Source organism: Physeter macrocephalus, unplaced genomic scaffold (assembly GCF_002837175.3).
Source record: "Physeter macrocephalus isolate SW-GA unplaced genomic scaffold, ASM283717v5 random_29, whole genome shotgun sequence".
Classification (NCBI taxonomy): domain Eukaryota; kingdom Metazoa; phylum Chordata; class Mammalia; order Artiodactyla; family Physeteridae; genus Physeter; species Physeter macrocephalus.
Window position 1 is genome coordinate 77,491 of NW_021145315.1, and position 18,777 is coordinate 96,267.

Consider the following 18,777-nt stretch of genomic DNA (forward strand, 5'->3'; position numbering starts at 1 on the left):
CCTCTGTCCATAGCCCTAGTCATCCCCAAGCTTCTGCCTCCTCAGCCATCCCCTAGATGGACCCTTCTTCCGCTGAGGAGAGTGGCAGTGGACACCAGGGTCAGCACCTTTATTGTGACTACTCGCCAGTTATTGTAGTTTGCTAGAATCTTCTCCATGCCCGGCACTGTCATACTTTACACTCAGCATCCACTTCAGTCCACCAGGGCCACGCTCACCACTGCACCTCCTTCCTATGTCCCAGCTCACCCATGTGCAGGGCTGTGTGGCCCATGGCACAGCCCTCGCGCCCCTGCTGCTGCTCCACAGCGGAAACCTGCAGTCGAGGACTTCCTGGGTGTCCACGAGCCTGCTGTTAACTCCCTCAATGCCTCCAGTTGGGTTGAAAGGGAGTTGCTTTATTCTGAGAACTTTTTTTTTTTTAATTTTTGGCCACACCAGGTGGGATGCAGGATCTTAGTTCCCTGACCAGGGATCAAACCCGCGCCCCCTGCCGTGGAAGCGTGGAATCTTTTTTTTTAATTAATTTATTTAATTAATTAAGTTTTGGGGCTGCATTGGGTCTTCGTTGCTGCGGCGCAGGCTTTCTTGAGTTGCGGCGAGCGGCAGCTACTCTTCGTTGCAGTGCGCAGGCATCTCATTGGGTGGCTCCTCTTGTTGCAGAGCACGGGCTCTAGGCGCACGGGCTTCAGCAGTTGTGGCTCGTGGGCTGTAGAGCGCAGGCTCAGTAGTTGTGGCGCACGGGCTTAGTTGCTCCGTGGCATGTGGGGTCTTCCTGCACCAGGGCTCGAACCCGTGTCCCCTGCATTGGCAGGTGGATTCTTAACCACTGCACCACCAGGGAAGTCGCCAAGAACTCTATCTCGTGGGCTGTAGAGCGCAGGCTCAGTAGTTGTGGCGCACGGGCTTAGTTGCTCCGTGGCATGTGGGGTCTTCCTGCACCAGGGCTCGAACCCGTGTCCCCTGCATTGGCAGGTGGATTCTTAACCACTGCACCACCAGGGAAGTCGCCAAGAACTCTATTTTTGAGAGTAGTCTTTATCAAAATGTTTTATCACTCAGTTGTTCAACCAGTGTTTAATGAGCACCTTCTCTGGGCGTGAGAGACCCCTGGAGGACATCCTGAAGCAGCTGTGCTGGGTTCAGAGAGATGCCAGAGCCACAGCCCCTGGGGCTCTGTCCTCCAAAGGTGCACTCCAGTTCAGGGCACTGGTATGAGAGTGAACACTGCTCCATCGCGTCTTCCTAGAGTTGCCCATGAAAGGCATGTGAGTGGCCTTAGGAAAAAGGTGCTGGCCCTCCCCTCAGGGCCAAGGCCTGCAGAGGTGTACACTGAACCCGGCCTGTGTCCTGGGGGGAAGCATGCACCCCTGCACCTCACCCAACTACTGACCAACCCCAGAGACTGGAGACCTGGGGCATCCCCAAACCTGGCCTCCCTCCAGCTTTCTGGGGACCCCACTTCCCTGCGGACGTGCTTTGAGAAGGTGCATCAATGCAGGCAAGGCGTGAAAATACCGTGCCCTGTCCAGGCCAGAGCCCTGGTTTTCACAGAACGATGACTTGGCTGGGTCCACCTGGGCTGCAGAACAGTGGCCTGTCATCACCTGCATCAAGGTGTGTCCCAATTACCCTTGGCTTTGGCCATGGAGGCCCAGACTGAACCAGAGTGAGAGTCAACCACAGCCAGAAACTCAGATCCTTGCTGTTCTGCGTCTGGCCTGTTCTCCCCTTGGTCCCAGTATTCTCATCTTTTTTAACTACTTTACCGTATGCTGTGAGGCTAAGCTGCCTCCAAACCATCACAAACTAATCAACATCTTGGTATCTCTTCACTCTGTCCCTATCAGATGAAAAAACTAAAGTCCAAAAATTTAGGCATCTAAACTCTGATTTCATGAGCGCCTCTGAAATCTAGACGTGGTACAAATGTTCCTTGTCTCAGACCCAAATTGTGGTCTGTAAATCGCGGTCATGGCAATCACAAAAATGTTGGGAGACAGGGCAGGAGATATGAGGCAATTCCCACCCTTTCCCAGAGAGCAGAGGGTGCCTGTGATGGCTTATTTTGAAGCCCTGCCGCTCAGCAGGCCAGCACCCGGGCCAGGACCCCACTGAACTGGGGTGGAGGCCGCAGCTGCAGAGACACATGTTCATAGCCTTTCGTTGCCTGAGGCCCAGCTCCTGTAGAGTGCCTGCTGTGAGGTAGACAGGCATCCCAGGAGCTACAGCCACCTCTGCCTGACTCTTGTTCTACTGGCCCTGGGGGAGGGGCACAGAGAACCTGGTCTTGACCTTCAGGAATTCATATTCCAGGTGAGGAAGTACCACAAAAGAGATGAGGAGACAGGCCCTCAGGAGCTACGTGTCAATAAATGCAAACTCTCAGAAGTACAAAAACATCTTTTTTTCTATGTTTTACCATTTCTGAGATCAGGATGTTATTATATAGCCAACGTGTACATTTAATGTGGGAGTGTCCTCCTTTTTCCTGTCAAGTTATTAAATCGATGATGAGTGAAAATCAGTGGGGTTGGCATTTCACAACCGAGGAAGTGAACACAAACGAAGAAGAGAGTGTAGACGGGGGTGGGGTGGGGTTAGAGTTAGGCTTTGAGCTGTGAAGGAAAAGGAGCTGCTCCGTCCAGAGCCGCGCCGCGCGACAGGAGCAACATTTGGGCCACGTATGTTACTTTAAATGTTCTAAAGCCACGTTAAAGAAAAAAGCTGGAAAAAAAAAGCTTTAATACTTTTACTTAAGTCATCGTATACAAAATATCCCAACATGTCAATATAAAAAGGCGTCAAGGGAATATCGTACACTCCCCTCCCGTGCTCAGTCTTGACGTCCGGTGCGTGTTACGCTCACTCCCAGTCACGCTGCCCGGCCGCATTTTAGAACTCGATGGCCGCTAGCGACCCCCCTGGTGGACGGCGCGGGTCTACCCGGGCGCCTGAAAGCGACCCAGAGGCTGCTTCGTGGGACTGGCAGCCGGTGGGAGGGAGGTGCCGCAAGAGACAGTGCCGGCCCTGACCCTCTCAGCAGGCGGGCGGCCCCATTCCGGGCCCAGCCGAGTCTTGCCGGCCCCCTCGCGTCCCGCCTCGGTCCTCCCCGCGCCCCCCGCGCGCTGCCCCTACGCCTCGCTACGCCGCCACCGGGAGCGCCCTAGCCGCCCGCCAAGGCCCCCGGGGCGACGCCCGTGCCGGACCACACCGCCACTGCAGGGGCCGCACGGGCCTCACGCGCGCCGGAAGCCCGTCAGCTCAGTTTCCAGCCTGCAGAGCTGGGGGGCGGCGTCAATTGGGGATACGCGGTCCAGTCAGAAAGCAACACGAGGGGTTTCGGAGGCGCATGCGCGGCTCCGCCCCTCAGCTGGGAACTCCGCCCCACTGCCACGTTCGACGAAGGATCGCGCGGGGTGCGCGCATGTCTCGGCCAATCAGGAGTCGCAGAGCCCAGGCCCCCGAAGGTAGCAGCCATTCCAGACCCGCTGAAGGTGTAGGAGAAAGCCACCAGTCACAAGGCCAGGGAGAGAAAGTTCTCCTCCAGGAGCCAATGAGAGGCCGGGAAAGAGTGCGAGCGCGAGCTCCTCGGCCAATCCTGGGCGAGGGCGTGGGAGGTGCCCTTAGCGATTCCGAATCCGGGGCCGTGGCCTGTGTGGACGCCCAATGCGAGAGCGGCGGAGGCGGGCCCCGGAGCCCACCGGCCAATCGGAGGTGGGCGCGGGCGGGCGCGCGCTCGGCAGCCTGAGCTATAAGGGTGGGGCGGGCAGCGCGCGTTCTCGTGGCCTGCTGTCCTGGCGGCGCCAACAGGAGCGCCGAGACTGTTCAGACATGCTACGCCGTGCTCTGCTCTGCCTGGCCCTGGCCGCGCTAGTCCGCGCGGGTGCCGGCGCCCCCGACGAGGAGGACCACGTTCTGGTGCTCCATAAGGGCAACTTCGACGAGGCGCTGGCGGCCCACAAGTACCTGCTGGTGGAGTTCTGTGAGTGCCGCCCGCTCGATCGCTCGTCCGGGCCGGGCCTCGCCGTCACCGCGGCGTGGGGACGGAGCGGGGACAGAGGAGGGGCCAGGGGTGCAGGAGCACCGGGGGGACAGAGGGACGGAGGGCGGCTGGAGGGTGGGGAGGCGCGGGGGTCCTGGGCGCCCCTCCCCACCCTCCCTCCCCCGGCCCCGCCAGAGGTGGGTTGGGGGTCTAAAGGGCTGTCAGCTTTCCGGCCACCCCATGGATGCGCTGACTCCTAGCCCCTGGAGAGGCGCATCCTTAAGCGGAAACAGCTCACAAACCTGCTGTCAGCGTCCGTGCGCTGCCCGTGTCCTGGGGGCATCCCTCCTGCCCAGCCGGACCCTGAGGGTGACCAAGGGCAGACAGCTTGGATGTGCTTTTATGCCTGAGGTCCACATGGCAGGATGTCTCTGTTAGCCTCAGTAAAACAGGGTCGACTGTGTAAGCTGCTACAAATACGAAGGACCACGCAGGGTCCAGTCCCCTAATTGCTCGCCTGGACCAGTTCCCAGAGAACACTGCCCCTGCCCACACCACCTTCCACCAGGAACAGCTGTCTTCTGATTAACAGTGTTGCCAACCAGAATCCAAAACCTTTGTTTGTCCATAAGTGTTTGAGTCCTGATTATCTCAGGGGGAAATCTTAGGCCCAACACAGCTGCTAACCTGAGTTCAGAGAGAGTCTAAAGAACTCGTGTTAGATGTGAGTCTTGTACTCATGATTAGTCTCACTGAGTATACGGCTGCTGTGGCTTTAGCTGCCTAACTTCTTTGGTTCCTAAAGGGAAATTACAGGGACTCAACTGCCCTGATCGCCTGCAGGTAGTAGGAAGTTACTAATCATTGAAGACAAAGCAGAGTGGGGCTGGTGGTTTGTCATTCATGGCGTCTCTCCGATATTGCCCAAGAGAACCAAGCTATTAGCTCAACCTGTGCGTTCAGAGGGGTTATCTTGGTGCAAAGATAAGGGTTTTATGGAGGGAAGTACCAAAGGAGAAGGGAAGGGAGGCAGTGGAGTGGGTCGGTGCTGCCTTCTAGGTCTTGCTTTCTCTCCCAGATGCCCCATGGTGTGGCCACTGCAAGGCTCTGGCCCCGGAGTATGCCAAAGCAGCTGGGAAGCTGAAGGCAGAAGGTTCCGAGATCAGACTGGCCAAGGTGGATGCCACTGAAGAGTCTGACTTGGCCCAGCAGTATGGCGTCCGTGGCTACCCTACCATCAAGTTCTTCAAGAACGGAGACACGGCTTCCCCCAAAGAGTACACAGGTGTGACCGCGGCACTGTCTTTTCATTGCCTGCAGTTCTTGAAGATAACAGAGGTGTGGAGGAGAACCCATTCTTGGACTGGGTTCTAGGTCTAGTTCAGACTCTGAGGGTTGTGTGAGGAACATTCTCTCATTCCTGAACCTCTCAAGTGGAGAGGGTCATCCCAGGGGGTTGGCTAGTAGGCTGAGGCTTGTCCTAAGGTTGACCAGTAAGGGGAGGGAGGCTGAGCAAATGGAGCAACACATCAGCCTTTGCTGGCTCTCTGGTGTGCCTGCCACCAAGGCGGGCGCAAGGGCCTTTCACAGAGGAGGGGCAAGTGGAGATCAGTGGGTGCCGGTCGTGGCAGAGCTTGAATCCATGCCCGGCTTCGTCTGCGGCACAGGCCCTCAGTCGCTGCTCGGCCGCCTCCCCTGTGTAGCCTGTTGGTACCAGTGACAGCGGAGAAACAGGTTCCGTGGCTTATCTGCTAGAATCCTTTAGAGCAGCCCATCTTGTTCTGATGTCAGCAGCTCTGGTCTTCTCAGTAGGCTGCTGTTTTATTGCTCCCACTTTCACTTATGTTCACTTTTGGAATGGAAGTGCCTATTGCAGAGTTACCATGATCCCGTCACTAACACTAAGGCTTTGTAGATGAGACAACTCTTCCTGATTCCACCTGTAACTGATAGCACCGCTTTCAGTAACTCTCTGCAGAATGCTTTTTTTTTTAAGCTATTTTTTAAAAAGATTTATCTTAAGTGTTTTTTGTTTGTTTGTTTTTGGTTATTTATTTATTATTTATTTGTGGCTGCGTTGGGTGTTCGTTGCTGTGTACGGGCTTTCTCTAGTTGCAGCAAGTGGGGGCTACTCTTCGTTGCGGTGCGCAGGCTTCTCATTGTGGTGGCTTCTCTTGTTGCGGAGCACGGGCTCTAGGCACGCGGGCTTTAGTAGTTGTGGCTCGTGGGCTTAGTGGCTCCACGGCATGTGTGATCTTCCCGGACCAGGGATCAAACCCATGTCCCCTGCATCAGCAGGCAGATTCTTAACCACTGCGCCACCAGGGAAGTCCTAAAGCTATTTAAAAAAAAATATTTTATTTATCTCTTTTGGCTGTGCCGGGTCTTAGTATGTGACACGCGGAATCTTCGCTGTGGCATGAGGGAACCAGTTCCCTGACCTGGGATCGAACTCGGGCCCCCTGCTTTGGGAGCGTGGAGTTTTACCCATTGGACCACCAGGGAAGTCTCTAAGGCAGAGACCTTTTAAACATGAGATTTGGCAACCCTTTCCAGGTTGGACTAAGTAGTCGCACCCTATGAGGGGAAAAAGGGTAACTAGCCTCAGTCTCAGGAGGAGCAGTTTTCTTCCTTTTCGTTTTATCTGTTTGGGTGGCGTGCATGGGCTGATCTCTTCCTCCTGCCAGTCCAGGAGGCATGTGGGGCGAGGACACCTGACCAGCCTTGGCGCACGAGGTGGTAGAGCCCAGCCCGCTTTCGCAGGGGAAAGCTGGCCTTGAGGCTGACTTGCTAACCAGCCCTTTCTTCCAGTCCTGCCACATCTCTGATTAAGACGAAGCCTAGTGTGAGACCACTGGGGGGAAAGTGCACGTGTGTTTAATGAATTAGTGGGAAAAAAATGACTTGTAATCTATTACCCAGAGGTAACCACTGCCTTTCCCTCCTTTAAATACAACCACAGTCTCCCATATACCCAGAAAACCCTTTTTAGCCCTGGAATTTGGGCAGGTATGTAGACAAGATGCCTTTTCTGTGGCAAGAGGATGTTTTGCTCTGGTTTTGGCAGAGAGGTCGGATAAGGATGGGCGGGGAGGGTGGGCGCGCCCCTGGTTTCAAGCGGACCCTGCGTGTGTTTGGGTGCAGCTGGCAGAGAAGCCGACGATATCGTGAACTGGCTGAAGAAGCGCACAGGTCCTGCCGCCAGCACGCTGCCTGACGGGGCTGCCGCGGAGGCCTTGGTGGAGTCCAGCGAGGTGGCAGTCATCGGCTTCTTCAAGGTAGAGGCTTTGGAACTTCATCCCGGGTCTTCCTTCCTCCTGCCGTGGCCTGGGCACCGCATTCTGCCCTGCTGCTGACCAGGGCAGGGGTTCTCAGTGTTGCGGCGGCGGCCACCTCTGGTTCTCCTCTCCAGGACATGGAGTCAGACTCTGCCAAGCAATTCTTGCTGGCAGCAGAGGCCACTGATGACATCCCCTTCGGGATCACGTCCAATGGTGACATGTTCTCCCAATACCAGCTGGACGAGGACGGGGTTGTCCTCTTTAAGAAGGTGAGTGGCCCTCGGGCAGCCCCCCACCCCCCACCCTGGGTGGGTAGTTGCGGAGCTGTGCCGCAGGGCTGGTGTCGCCTTCGAGGACCTTGCCCGGGCGGCACTGGCTGCTGGACTGAGGCCCACCTGTTATCAGGGCCCATTTTGCAACGTCAGGCTGTAGGAGCCTCTTAGACAGTGGCCTTCAGCCCTTCAGCTGTGGGCCCTTTGTTCCAGCTTCTGTGGTGGCTCCGGTGCAGTGTTCTGTGGAAGCCAGGCGGCTTCGGAGTGTTAGCTCGTTAAAGGAAAGCTGTGGTGAGACGTGTAACAAAGTTTGGCATTTTTAACCACTTTTAAGTATAGGATTCAGCGGCATTAATTACATTTGCGATGTTGTGTAGCTGTCACCCCTGTTTGTTTCCACTCTGGAGTATTAGTGGCATGTGTTCCCACCCTGTTGGTAGAGCCTGGCCCCAGGGCTCCCTCGGGCTCCTCCAGGCTCGCCTGGCCCCGTGTCTGTTATTCCTTCCGTGTGTCTTTTAACCACTCTGTGTTCTTGCTAGGACACAGCTGAGATTGGTTTGTGCATGGCATTACCCGAGTGGGCGATGGGGGGTCTCTCTTTTATCTTAGCCAGCAGACAGTGAGCCTGGGGCCGGCTGAGCACCCATGCTCTTGGGACACAGCTGTCCCTGGATTGGGTGCTGAGTGGAGGAGGAGGGAAGGCTGTCGGGGAAGGGCTGGGACTGGAGGCATGTCTTCAGGGGGTGGGGCTAGGCCTTTGACTCCTGTCCTGTTTTGTCCCCAGGGTTAGAAGGTAGTTAGAAGTAATGTTACAGCAAAGTTGTAAATCGGGTGGTCAGAAAGGACGCAGTGTTTTGGGGGCCAATCCCCCCTGTGTGTGCACTCCCGGTGGGGCACTGCTGAGCCTCCAGCACCTGGGGGTGGGGAGCATGGGGCGGGGTCAGGCCTCCCAGCTGCACAGGGTTTTGGGGCAGCTTGCTTTCAGCTCTTTCTGAAGCCCCTTCTTCGAAAGAACTCGAGGCATTATATATGCTCTCTTTCCTTAGGAGACATCCTCATGATGTTTCCTAAAGGGAAAGAATTGCTAAATTAGTCAATTGTCTTCCCAAAAGTGCCCAGGAAACTGTAATTAACAGCTGATTAACCTGCCGAGTTGGAATTGAGTGGAACGAAGGTCCTGGGCTCACCCTGCAGTTCTGGGTGAGGGACTGGGAGACTCAGGACTGTGGAGCTTGCAAATCCCCTTTCATGAGCTTGGTCCACACAGTTCTTTTCCATTATCCTTGAGATCTGGAGTGGCATTTGTCACACTGGATCGATGGTTTTGGTGATCATATGTCCTTGAAGGTTAGCACGGTTGTTCCTTGTTCTGCAAAGACTGTAGTCACGGTAGCTCATCTGTTCTTGGCCTCAAGTCTTTTGTGTTCACGCAGGCTGGGCACAGCTGACCCCCTCAGGTCTGGTGCCAGTGGGTGGGGCCTCCCCTCTTCCACTCGTTTGCTTCCGGTGACTGTGCTGGAATGGCATGGCTTCCTTGGGCAGCTGTGAGCAAGAGCCTGGCAGAGCCCACAGGCTTTGTGTTGGGGGGGTCAGTAGGGGTCACAACTGCAGTCAGACAGCTCCACGGATGAGAGGAAGAAGATGCAGATTCCTGCCCGGCCTGTGGTCCCCATTCTCCGCCTTTACTTGTTCCCCTCCCTTCAGGGTGTTTGCCGCCTAGTTCCTCAAAGTTAGCTGGGTCTTCCAGTGGGCAGCCTCAAGAGTGGGACGGGGCTCCCAGGAACGGCCAGCTGCCACTTGAGAGGGAGGATGGTGAGGGTGGGGCTCCAGCAGAACTTGAGCCCGAGAGTCCCAGCTTGGGTCCCAGGTCAGCTGGGTTCCAGGTCGTTGGAACTTGGACCACTGGTTTGAGAGCTGATCATCCTGTGTCTTTGTTTGGTGTTTACTTTGTTTTTCTTTTTCATCTTTGAAGCTGGGGGCTTAAGAGTGGGTGTGGGGCCTTTTTGTGACATTCTCATTGTGGTCTGGAGGGGTGGCCTTTGCCCAGGACCCCAGGCCTCCTGCAGCTGTCCCCACATAAACGAGGACTAGCTGTTTGGTTTTTACCAAAGCAGACACCGAACATAGAGTAACATGGCAATTTTACCTCGAAGACTGCGTCCCAACAGAGGCACGGCAGTTTTGGAGGAGTGGGGATGGCGGCCTACTTGCCTCTAATGGGGGCTCCGCTTTATGCCTGATGGTGCCCAGCTATGGCCAGGCCAGCCTCTCGCCTCCATTTCCTTCCTATTTCTCTGCACCTTCCCTTTGCGGGTGTGGGGAAGGCAGAGCAGGCTTCAGCTCCCTTGGCCTGGCCCTCCATGTGGTCCTACTTAGCAGCACATGTTGTGATCAAGCCATGTGTCAGGCTCTACATAAGTGCGGTGGGAGTGGGAAGTGGCCACCTGCTTTTCTGGAAGTTACTTTAGGAAAACGCAGAGGGAAATGACCAGGAAGGGAAGGTGAGTGGTTTTTCTCTCCAAGTCCTATTTGAGTTCACAGGGGTGATGGGAAGCTCACTGACCTGCTGGACAGGCCAAGGCACAGCTCAGCCTTCCTCACAAGGAGCTGTGTCTGCCATCCCCAGCCAGAGCAGGGCCGCACCTCTCCGCTCTGCGGCGGCCGCCCTCGCCCTTCGTGGCCCCGGGACTTTGAAGCTCTTAACAGGTTACTGGAGTTCCCAAAGAGCTTTTGTTTGTGTGGATTACACCTATCTATTTTTATCGTGTTCGAAGTGTTAGAAGTTAGAACTGAGAAATTAAAAAAAACCAACTTGTTCATTCTGAAGTAACAATAATAAATGTTACAAGTTATCAGTAATGACATTTTGGGGGAATTCCCTGGCGGTCTAGTGGTTAGGAATCTGCACTTTCACTGCAGAGGGCCTGGGTTCAATCTCTGGTTGGGGAACTAAGATCCCACAAGCTAGATGGTGCGGCCAAAAAAAAAAAGATAATTTTGTGCAAATTAATTTTTCCCAGACAACAACATTTTAGGGGTGAGAATGGTATTTTAGATTTCTGCTGGTCTCTAATGTCTGCCCAAACCGAAGACAGCTGGGTTCTCCTGTTTGCCTTTAGTCTGACGTAATGTCACGCCGTACTGCACACTCCGGGGGGAAAAGGTGACAAGGCACCTGCCGTCTGAGCACGATTGTGAAAATCACTCTGACCTTGCATCCACCCTGGGAGGGCCTTGGACCCACAGGGGTGAGGCCCGCACTTGGAGAGCTGCAGTTTTAGGGACTTGGCAACGAGGAAGTCCCCTGGCACCCAGGATGTGGGGTTCTCGTGGCTCTTCAGGAACATGTCGGGCAGCGTCTGGGTCAGCTGCTGCCATCCTGGCACGTGGGAGGCTGCCTGCCGGTGTGCGTGGGGAGCCTGCGTGTGCTCCTAGTGACCTCACTGTTGCCTGGCGCCCAGAGGATATGTCCCTGCAGCCGTCACCTGGTTTTGCTTTGGACGGAGGCACGTGGGTCCTGCCCCCGATTGCGCTCAAAACCCAGACAGGAAAATGCTGCAGACTGCGTTCCTGGCCAAGTCCGGCCAGCCGGGGCCATAGGGGGCTTTGCGGAGAGCCTCGGCATCCACACCTTTCTCTCTCCACAGTTTGACGAAGGCCGGAACAACTTTGAGGGGGAGGTCACCAGGGAGAAACTTCTGGACTTCGTCAAGCACAACCAGTTACCCCTGGTCATCGAGTTCACTGAGCAGGTGTGGCTCTGTGCTGCTGGTCCTGCCCCTGGTGGGGGGAGGTTCAGGGGGGCATGATGTTCGGTCGTGGGGACCCCCACTTGCAGAGCCCGTGCTGTTGTCCAGGCGTGTGGTGGCACTGGGGCCATTGGGAGAATAGCCTGTGTCAACAGCTTGGCTTGTGACTCAGACCAAGTAACTTACGTTTCTAACACAGACAGCCCCGAAGATCTTCGGAGGGGAAATCAAGACTCACATCCTGCTGTTCCTGCCGAAGAGCGTGTCTGACTACGAGGGCAAGCTGAGCAACTTCAAAAAAGCTGCCGAGAGCTTCAAGGGCAAGGTGAGCGCTCCCGGTGGCCTGCGGGCGGCTCGGCCCCAGGTTGAAGGCTGGTCCAGAGTGTTCTTCCTGCCTCGGGACAGCCTGTTTAGCCTCAGGGTCCCAGCTGTTGGCAGTGGGCAGCAGGGAGGCAGAGGGAGCCCTCGTCCTGCAGTGCTGTCAACGTGCCTTTTCTCCCCCAAGATCCTGTTTATCTTCATCGACAGCGACCACGCCGACAACCAGCGCATTCTGGAGTTCTTTGGCCTGAAGAAGGAAGAGTGCCCGGCCGTGCGCCTCATCACGCTGGAGGAGGAGATGACCAAGTACAAGCCAGAGTCAGACGAGCTGACGGCAGAGAAGATCACCGAGTTCTGCCACCGCTTCTTGGAAGGCAAGATCAAGGTACAGGCCGTGTCTGGGGCTGGGTTGGGGTACTGCTGAGGATCCTGGCGGCGCACGGAGCAGCCCGGCCTCACAGGCTCACCTCCTCCTGAGGCTCTGGAAGCGGCTAGGCAGCGGAGGGGTCCCTGGGTGACCGCGCGTGCCTGACCCTGCTCTACCTGCCCTCTAGCCCCACCTGATGAGCCAGGAGCTGCCCGATGACTGGGACAAGCAGCCTGTCAAAGTGCTCGTCGGGAAGAACTTCGAAGAGGTCGCTTTTGATGAGAAAAAGAACGTCTTTGTGGAGTTCTGTAAGTGAGGCCCTCCAGCTCCTCAGGGCTCGGTGGCGCAGGGCACTTTCCGGCCGAGCAAGACTCAGAACGGCTCTCTTTCAGACGCCCCGTGGTGCGGTCACTGCAAGCAGCTGGCCCCCATCTGGGATAAGCTGGGAGAGACGTATAAGGACCACGAGAACGTCGTCATTGCCAAGATGGACTCCACAGCCAACGAGGTGGAGGCGGTGAAAGTGCACAGCTTCCCCACGCTCAAGTTCTTCCCCGCCAGCGCCGACAGGATGGTGCGCCCGCCATCGAGGGCTGCCTGGGAAGGGTGTGCGGGGGCGGCGGGGGGCTGTCAGGTAGGACCGCTTCCCGCATCTCATCCCCCTCCCCACAGGTCATCGACTACAACGGGGAGCGGACACTGGACGGTTTTAAGAAGTTCCTGGAGAGCGGCGGCCAGGACGGAGCCGGGGATGATGATGTAGGTGGTCACCGGACCCCGCGGCCCGTGGGACGTGCTTTCTCAGCGCTGCCGGGCAGCACTACCCGGGGGTGTTGGAAGGGTTTCTCGGTGCCGGTGTTTGCTGAGGAATCTTCTCAGGCTCGTCTGGCACGTTCCCTGTCGAGCTGAGGTGCTCTGCTGGGCGTGAGCTCAGGCCTGTCCGCGTCAGCTAGGGTCAGCTGGGGGTAGTGGAGGGGGCGTCAGAAGTGCCGGGCCAAGAGGGTGTGGCAGGGTTGGCGTGGTGGAGGGAACAGTCAGCTGAGGCCGCAGGGCCCGCCTGGAAGTGCGGGGATGTGGGACAAGGGGGCAGACCTCCTTGCGGGGGGGCGGGGCAGGTGAGGAGTGCCAGGGCCGTTTGTGCTGCTGTGGTTGATGGGCTGTCACTGGCCTCTCAAACTCCAGGGCTACAGGGGTGGATGTTACAACACACCAGCAGTTCCCTGCTTGGTCTTCATGCTGGCGCGGCCCGTGCGCTCACCTGCTGGACGGCGTGGGCTGGGCTCCCACAGCACCAGCTCTGCTTCCACCCCGTCTTGTGGGCAGAAGTCCCCATGCCTCGCTCTCCTCGGGAAGCCCGCCCCACATATACGTACATCTGCTCACAGACACCAAAGTTGGCTGCTCGTGTCCGAGTGGCCAGCTGGTCCCTGGCGTACTTGGCATGGGTGTGGGGGCCTCAGCATGCCAGCTTGGCCTGGACCTCTCATTTCCCTTCCTTTTCATCCTCCGTCCCAGGATCTAGAAGATCTCGAAGAAGCAGAAGAGCCTGATCTGGAGGAAGACGATGATCAAAAAGCTGTGAAAGATGAACTGTAACACAGAAAACCAGACCTGGGCACCCAAACCCGGCACCTCCCAGTGGGCTGCACACCCAGCAGCACAGCCTCCGGACGTCCGCAGACCCTCCCGGAGAGGGAGCGTCGATCGGAAATGCAGGGAACTTTTTTGAAGCCACACTTCGCTCTAACACACGTGTAAATCTAAACCCGTCTTCCTTTGCTTTTCAACTTTTGGAAAGGGGTTTATTTCCAGGCCAGCCCAGCCCATCTTGGTGGGCCTGTTTTTTAAATTGTGATGTACTTTTTTGTACATGATTCTGTCCAGAGTGCTCGCTAAAATGTTTTGGAATCTCACGCTGGCAATGTCTCATTCCTGTTAGGTTTATATTATCACTTTAAAAAAAAATTCCATCTGTGGGATTTTTAGATGTTTTTGGACGTCAGGGTGTCTGTCCCACCTTGGCCAGGCCTTCCTGGGACTCCTGTCCCCTGTGTGGGGCGGGACCAGGCCGGTCTGGACAGGTCCCTCACCTCATGCGGTGTTGCCATGGTGGAGCGTGGCTCCTGCATCATTTGGTTAAGTGGTGACTTCAGGTTTCTGTCACAGGGCCCCCCCCCCCCCGCAAGACTGGAGGGTGCAGCTGCAGTCCCCTCCTTCCCCAAGCCAAGGTCCTCGTTGCCCTGTGACATCCAGGGTGGCCTGAGGCCTGCACCAGGCAGAACCAGGACCCTCCGTTTCCAGGCTGGGAGACGGCCAAGGATGCTTGCTTGAGCCGAATCACATGTTGACTGTTCTTCAGGCATTTCTACCACAATATTGGAATTGGACACATTGGCCAAATAAAGTTGAAATTTTCTGCCTGTCGTTGCCTCTGCCTTACAACCTCCAGGCACGGGGAGTGGGGCTGGAATTCCAAGTTTCTCGGGAGAGGAGGTGGTCTTGGTGGGGGCCGCTCTTGTTGAGACATCTCTTTCTTGGAACGCAGCAGAGATGCAGAAGCGTGCACAAATCCTGTGGGCACTGTGCGGAGCTGTCACCGTCATGACTGGGGGTGAGGGGTGCCTCTTGGCCCTGTTCCTGTGCCGTCAGGCTGGCTCACCTGTGATACAGTTCGGCGCCTTTACCCGCCGTGGGCATCCAGTGGTCACAGCATGGATTCTGCCCATGTGCCACGTCAGGACATGATGGTCAGGGATGCGTGGCTCTAACCTTAACCCTAGGGTGGGGAGCGGCCCCTCCCCACCACTGCCTGAAACCACTGCAGCTTCTGATGAGAAATCAGGGGCGTTCAGACTTCAAGAATGCTGTGCTCATCACCAAACCTTCATGTAAAAAAGAATCTGGAGTTAAGGTAGCAAATCTCTAGTTTTTAAAATGTAATTTGACTTCTAGAACCTCTGCTTACTCGTAGTTTACATAGGGAAGAGTATTTCGACTGATATTTTTCCCCACAAACTCAAAGCTGCCAGCCTGGCTGCAGTGTTGGGCTGATGGCACCTCTTGGGCCTTGGGGAGAGCTCTGAGTGGGAGACCCACAGGGGGCCAGCCGGGCTCAGGTGGGTGTCCGTCCCCGGCCAGGACAGCCCTGCCCAGCCTGGGGCTTCCTGTCTGTTGCTCTGTGCACACATCTGTAGCCACAGGTAGGACAGCAGGGCTGCTGATGACATTATTGGAGGGAACAGGTGGAGATCCAGTCCACTTTGGGAGGTCAAGGACAGACCAAATGTGGCTAGGTCTCCGAGGAGCCCGGCCTGTCACTCCACATGCTCCATCAGTCCCTCCAACTTGCTGCCTGGAGTAGGAAGTGTGCATGCATTACCTGATTCCCAGCCCCCAGCTCTGATGCTGCTGGGACCTTGGAGCTGGCAGGGGCAGGTCCAGCAGACGTGACCACGAGACTTGCTATGAAAGCGGTTCCCTTGGTGGTCTCGGCCCACGGGGAGGTGGGTGTGTCATCTCCCCTATGACCACAGCTACGCTCCAGCCAGAGGCCCAGGTGTCTGCTCTTGCCCTCACAAACCCCAGGACTGCTCCTGCCTCTCACCTGGGCGTGTGGTATACAGCTGGTGTCCACGGAGAACCTGGTGTTAGTGCCCTAGGCAGCACCAACCAAGCCCCGGCTTGTCCACATGCTCTGGCATCCAGGTACCGCTCCCCAGCTCAGCCCATGGCCGGACTCCCTTCCCTGGTTCTCAGGTCTGTGCCAGGGCTGCCCCAGGGTCTGTGTGTGTTGTGCCTCGGCTGTGCTGACACGATGAGACGTGTATCCGTGAAAGAGTGAGCTCGGGCACTTGGAGGTTCTGTGGGAGATCGCTGGGGAGATGTTAGCTCTGCCCTCCTAAAAGTGAGCAGGTTCCCCAGGGGTATGCGTGTGGTTTCCAGAGGAGGGAACCCAGGGTGCGCTGAGAGCAGGGCTGTCAGGAGTCACAGCTGCGAGGGGTGGGCTATGCCCCGTGACAGGCGTGGGTGACCCTGCAGACCAGCTGTGTGGAGCCTGGCCCTCCGCATAGAAAGCTTGGGACCAGGTATCGCTGCCCGGAACAGGGCCGTCATGTGCTCCTGGGAGGGGGAGTGAGTCACCGATACCTTTCCCCTTTTGCCCAGGCAGCTGATTAGCACATTCCTGGGGCTGGGTTTGCTCGGACGTGGTGGTTGGAGTCCCAAACCCGGCAGCGCTGGTGGATTAGCAAAGTAACTTTGCAGGTTATGGGGTAGGCAGTCAAGGCTTAACAGCCTGGGGTGTCCCAGTCTCTCTCTTCCTCTGTCCAGCTGGTAGGAAGCTATTGGCCTGGAACTAAAAAGCAACTGCTGGGCCTGTGTACTGGACCCTCGAGGTCTGGCTTCTGCACCTGCCAGGAGGCAGCTGAGTGGGCCCTGCACAGACTCCCCTCCAGGACCCTGGCTTGTTTTCTGCTGGATGCAAAGCTTTGCTAGTTGAGTTTCCTCGGACTTTTCAAAGTAAGAGTTTTGCCCTGAATGTTTCACTTGCTTTAGTTCTCCAGAAGGCAGAACCTTAAAATTGTGCAAACCAGGTCACTTGACAAGTTCACACGGGCAGAGGCTCAGGGGCAAAGCCGTGTAAATACAGGTTTGGTGCTGGTGTGGTTGTGTGAAGAGCAGGTTAGACGGCTCACGGCTGGCTTCTGCCGAAAGGCTTCTGAGTGAGTTGCTGCAGGCCGTGTCCATGGCCTTGAGGATGTGCTTGCCCATGTCCTGAACAGAATGACTTTCAGGCATCTGTCCCTTCTTTGATCCAAACATCCAAACAGAAACCCCAAACCCAGATCCTGAGCTCTCTCAGCTTGCCTCTAGCAGGATAGAGCGGGAGGGTCACCCTTGGGGTCACCAATAGACCCACCCTGACGGTTTGCCCCGCCTGGCCTGAGGCCTGTCACTGGTGGGAAACACCATGCTGTTAGTGGCAGCTTCATCGGAGTTCTTTCATTTGATCCTCTGAGCAGGGCAGGCAGAAAGAACTTTCCACAACATCAGAAAAGGCAATCTTCACATCAAAGGAAAAGTTCTGTCTCTGTGTACAGCATAGGACTTTGTCTCTGGGCTTCGTGTAAACAAGCCGGAAGAAACTGTACCCAGTTCCTCCCAAGTGACCAGGAGTTAGGACCACCCAGCACCATACTCTGAGCCCAAAATGCAGGAGCACTGGGAACCACTCCTCCTTCAGGGCCCCTGCAGGGCCTGAGTCGGGTGGAGTTTCCCATGGAACATTAGTGGCAACAAGGCAGGCACAGAAAGCCTGTCAGGGCAGGGAGCCCACCGTGGGCAGTAGCCTAGCCTCTGCAGCATTTGGCCCAAGGCTTTGCACCTAGGGTGCTGATGCATTTGTTGATTTGATTTTGTTGGATCAAGATCAGCCTGGTGATACAAGGACTTCTGGTGCCCAAGACCCTGCCCCCTACAGAGCGCTGGACTAACCGTGGTTCTGTCAGCATCCAGGCCTTCAGTGACTGCCCGGAGGATCTTGCCAATGTTAGGGGCTGAACCGCACCCTCCAATATTCATGTTTTGAAGTGTTAACCCCCAATACCCCAGTGTGTGACCTTATTTGGAAGTGGAGTTGTTGCAGATATAACTGCTTAAGATGAGGTCACACTAGAGTAGAGTGGGCCCTAATCCAATGGCTGATCTCATCAAAAGGGGAAATTTGGACATAGACACCTACTCAGGGACAGCACCATGTGAACACGAAGGTGGAGATGGGTGATACGTCTACAGGCCAGCGAACATCAAGGACTTGCCACCAGAAGCCAGGAGATGGGCCTGGAGCAGATTCTCCCTGGGAAGGAAACAGCCCTGCCAGCACCTTGATCTTGATCTCCAGAACTGTTGACCCCCAGTCTGGTACTTCGTTACAGCAGCCCTGGAAGAGCAATACAGCCAGTTTCAGATGCTGCGGGGACTGTGTGGACCCCACAGGCCCAGCTCTGCTCCCAGGGCGTGTCCCCTGTGCACGTCCATCCATTGGATCTTGTCTCGCACTGAAGCCTAAGCCCCACCTCGGACCTTGGCCGCCACACTGAAGGCAGCCAGTGCTGGCCCAGCCTGCTGGGATATCTCACAATTCCACTGGTTGTACTCCTACAGGTAAGTATGCTCTAGGTCAGGTGCACACACCGACAAGGACGTGACAGCTATGGCGTCACGGTCCTTGCGTAGCAGACTAGATACCATGTTAAGTGTGAGCGCCTGTGTTCTTGGCAGGAAGCAGCAGGAGCCCGGAACCGGGAGGCATGTAGGGGAATGGGAAGGAGGGGAATGAGGACCTGGGGGTGGAGGGGGCTGGGGGGGGGTCCCAAAGTAAGGTTGGATGGGTTGAGTGGGAGCTGAGGCATTTAGATTCTAATCTGGGAGGTTTCCAAGCAGAAGGGCAGTGCCACTGAAGCCCAGGTTTTGGAAAAACTGCCCTGAGAGTGATACAAGCCACGATGGAAGGTGACAAGTGACAGGGAGATGAGTAGGGATGGGCCTTCTTCTCCACAGCAGGACCCTGTCCTGTGCTTCCTCAGGTGTGGGTGGCCCCCTTGCCTTCCCAGGAGGCAGAGGCAGCTGTGCTCACCACGCATCATGCCCTTCTCCCCAAGTTCCCGGGACTGTAGGAGACCCTGACCTTGGTACCTGTTCGCCTTCCTTATGGGCCCTGCCCTTGTAGCCCTTCTCCTGCCCTCTGTCAGGCACCTTCGAGGTCCAGCTGAGGGGCAGGGAGCAATGGCCAGGAAGGATCTGA

At 56.5% G+C, this 18,777-nt stretch overlaps 1 protein-coding gene and 1 long non-coding RNA gene across 2 annotated transcripts; one reads left to right on the forward strand and one right to left on the reverse strand.

The window, feature by feature from the left end:
• Positions 1–3,776: 3,776 nt before the first annotated feature.
• P4HB (prolyl 4-hydroxylase subunit beta) lies at positions 3,777–14,395 on the forward strand. Its single transcript, XM_007125629.4, has 11 exons — positions 3,777–3,985; positions 5,064–5,270; positions 7,130–7,263; positions 7,398–7,535; positions 11,186–11,290; positions 11,487–11,612; positions 11,793–11,993; positions 12,163–12,283; positions 12,368–12,549; positions 12,648–12,734; positions 13,491–14,395. Exons 1-11 carry the CDS (start codon positions 3,835–3,837, stop codon positions 13,569–13,571), a joined length of 1,533 nt encoding a protein of 510 aa, XP_007125691.1. The 5' UTR covers positions 3,777–3,834; the 3' UTR covers positions 13,572–14,395.
• LOC114484793 (uncharacterized) lies at positions 13,965–18,285 on the reverse strand. Its single transcript, XR_003678113.2, has 2 exons — positions 15,580–18,285; positions 13,965–14,857 (listed from the first exon to the last, which is right to left on the reverse strand). It is a non-coding gene; the product is annotated as an uncharacterized lncRNA (long non-coding RNA).
• Positions 18,286–18,777: the final 492 nt, after the last annotated feature.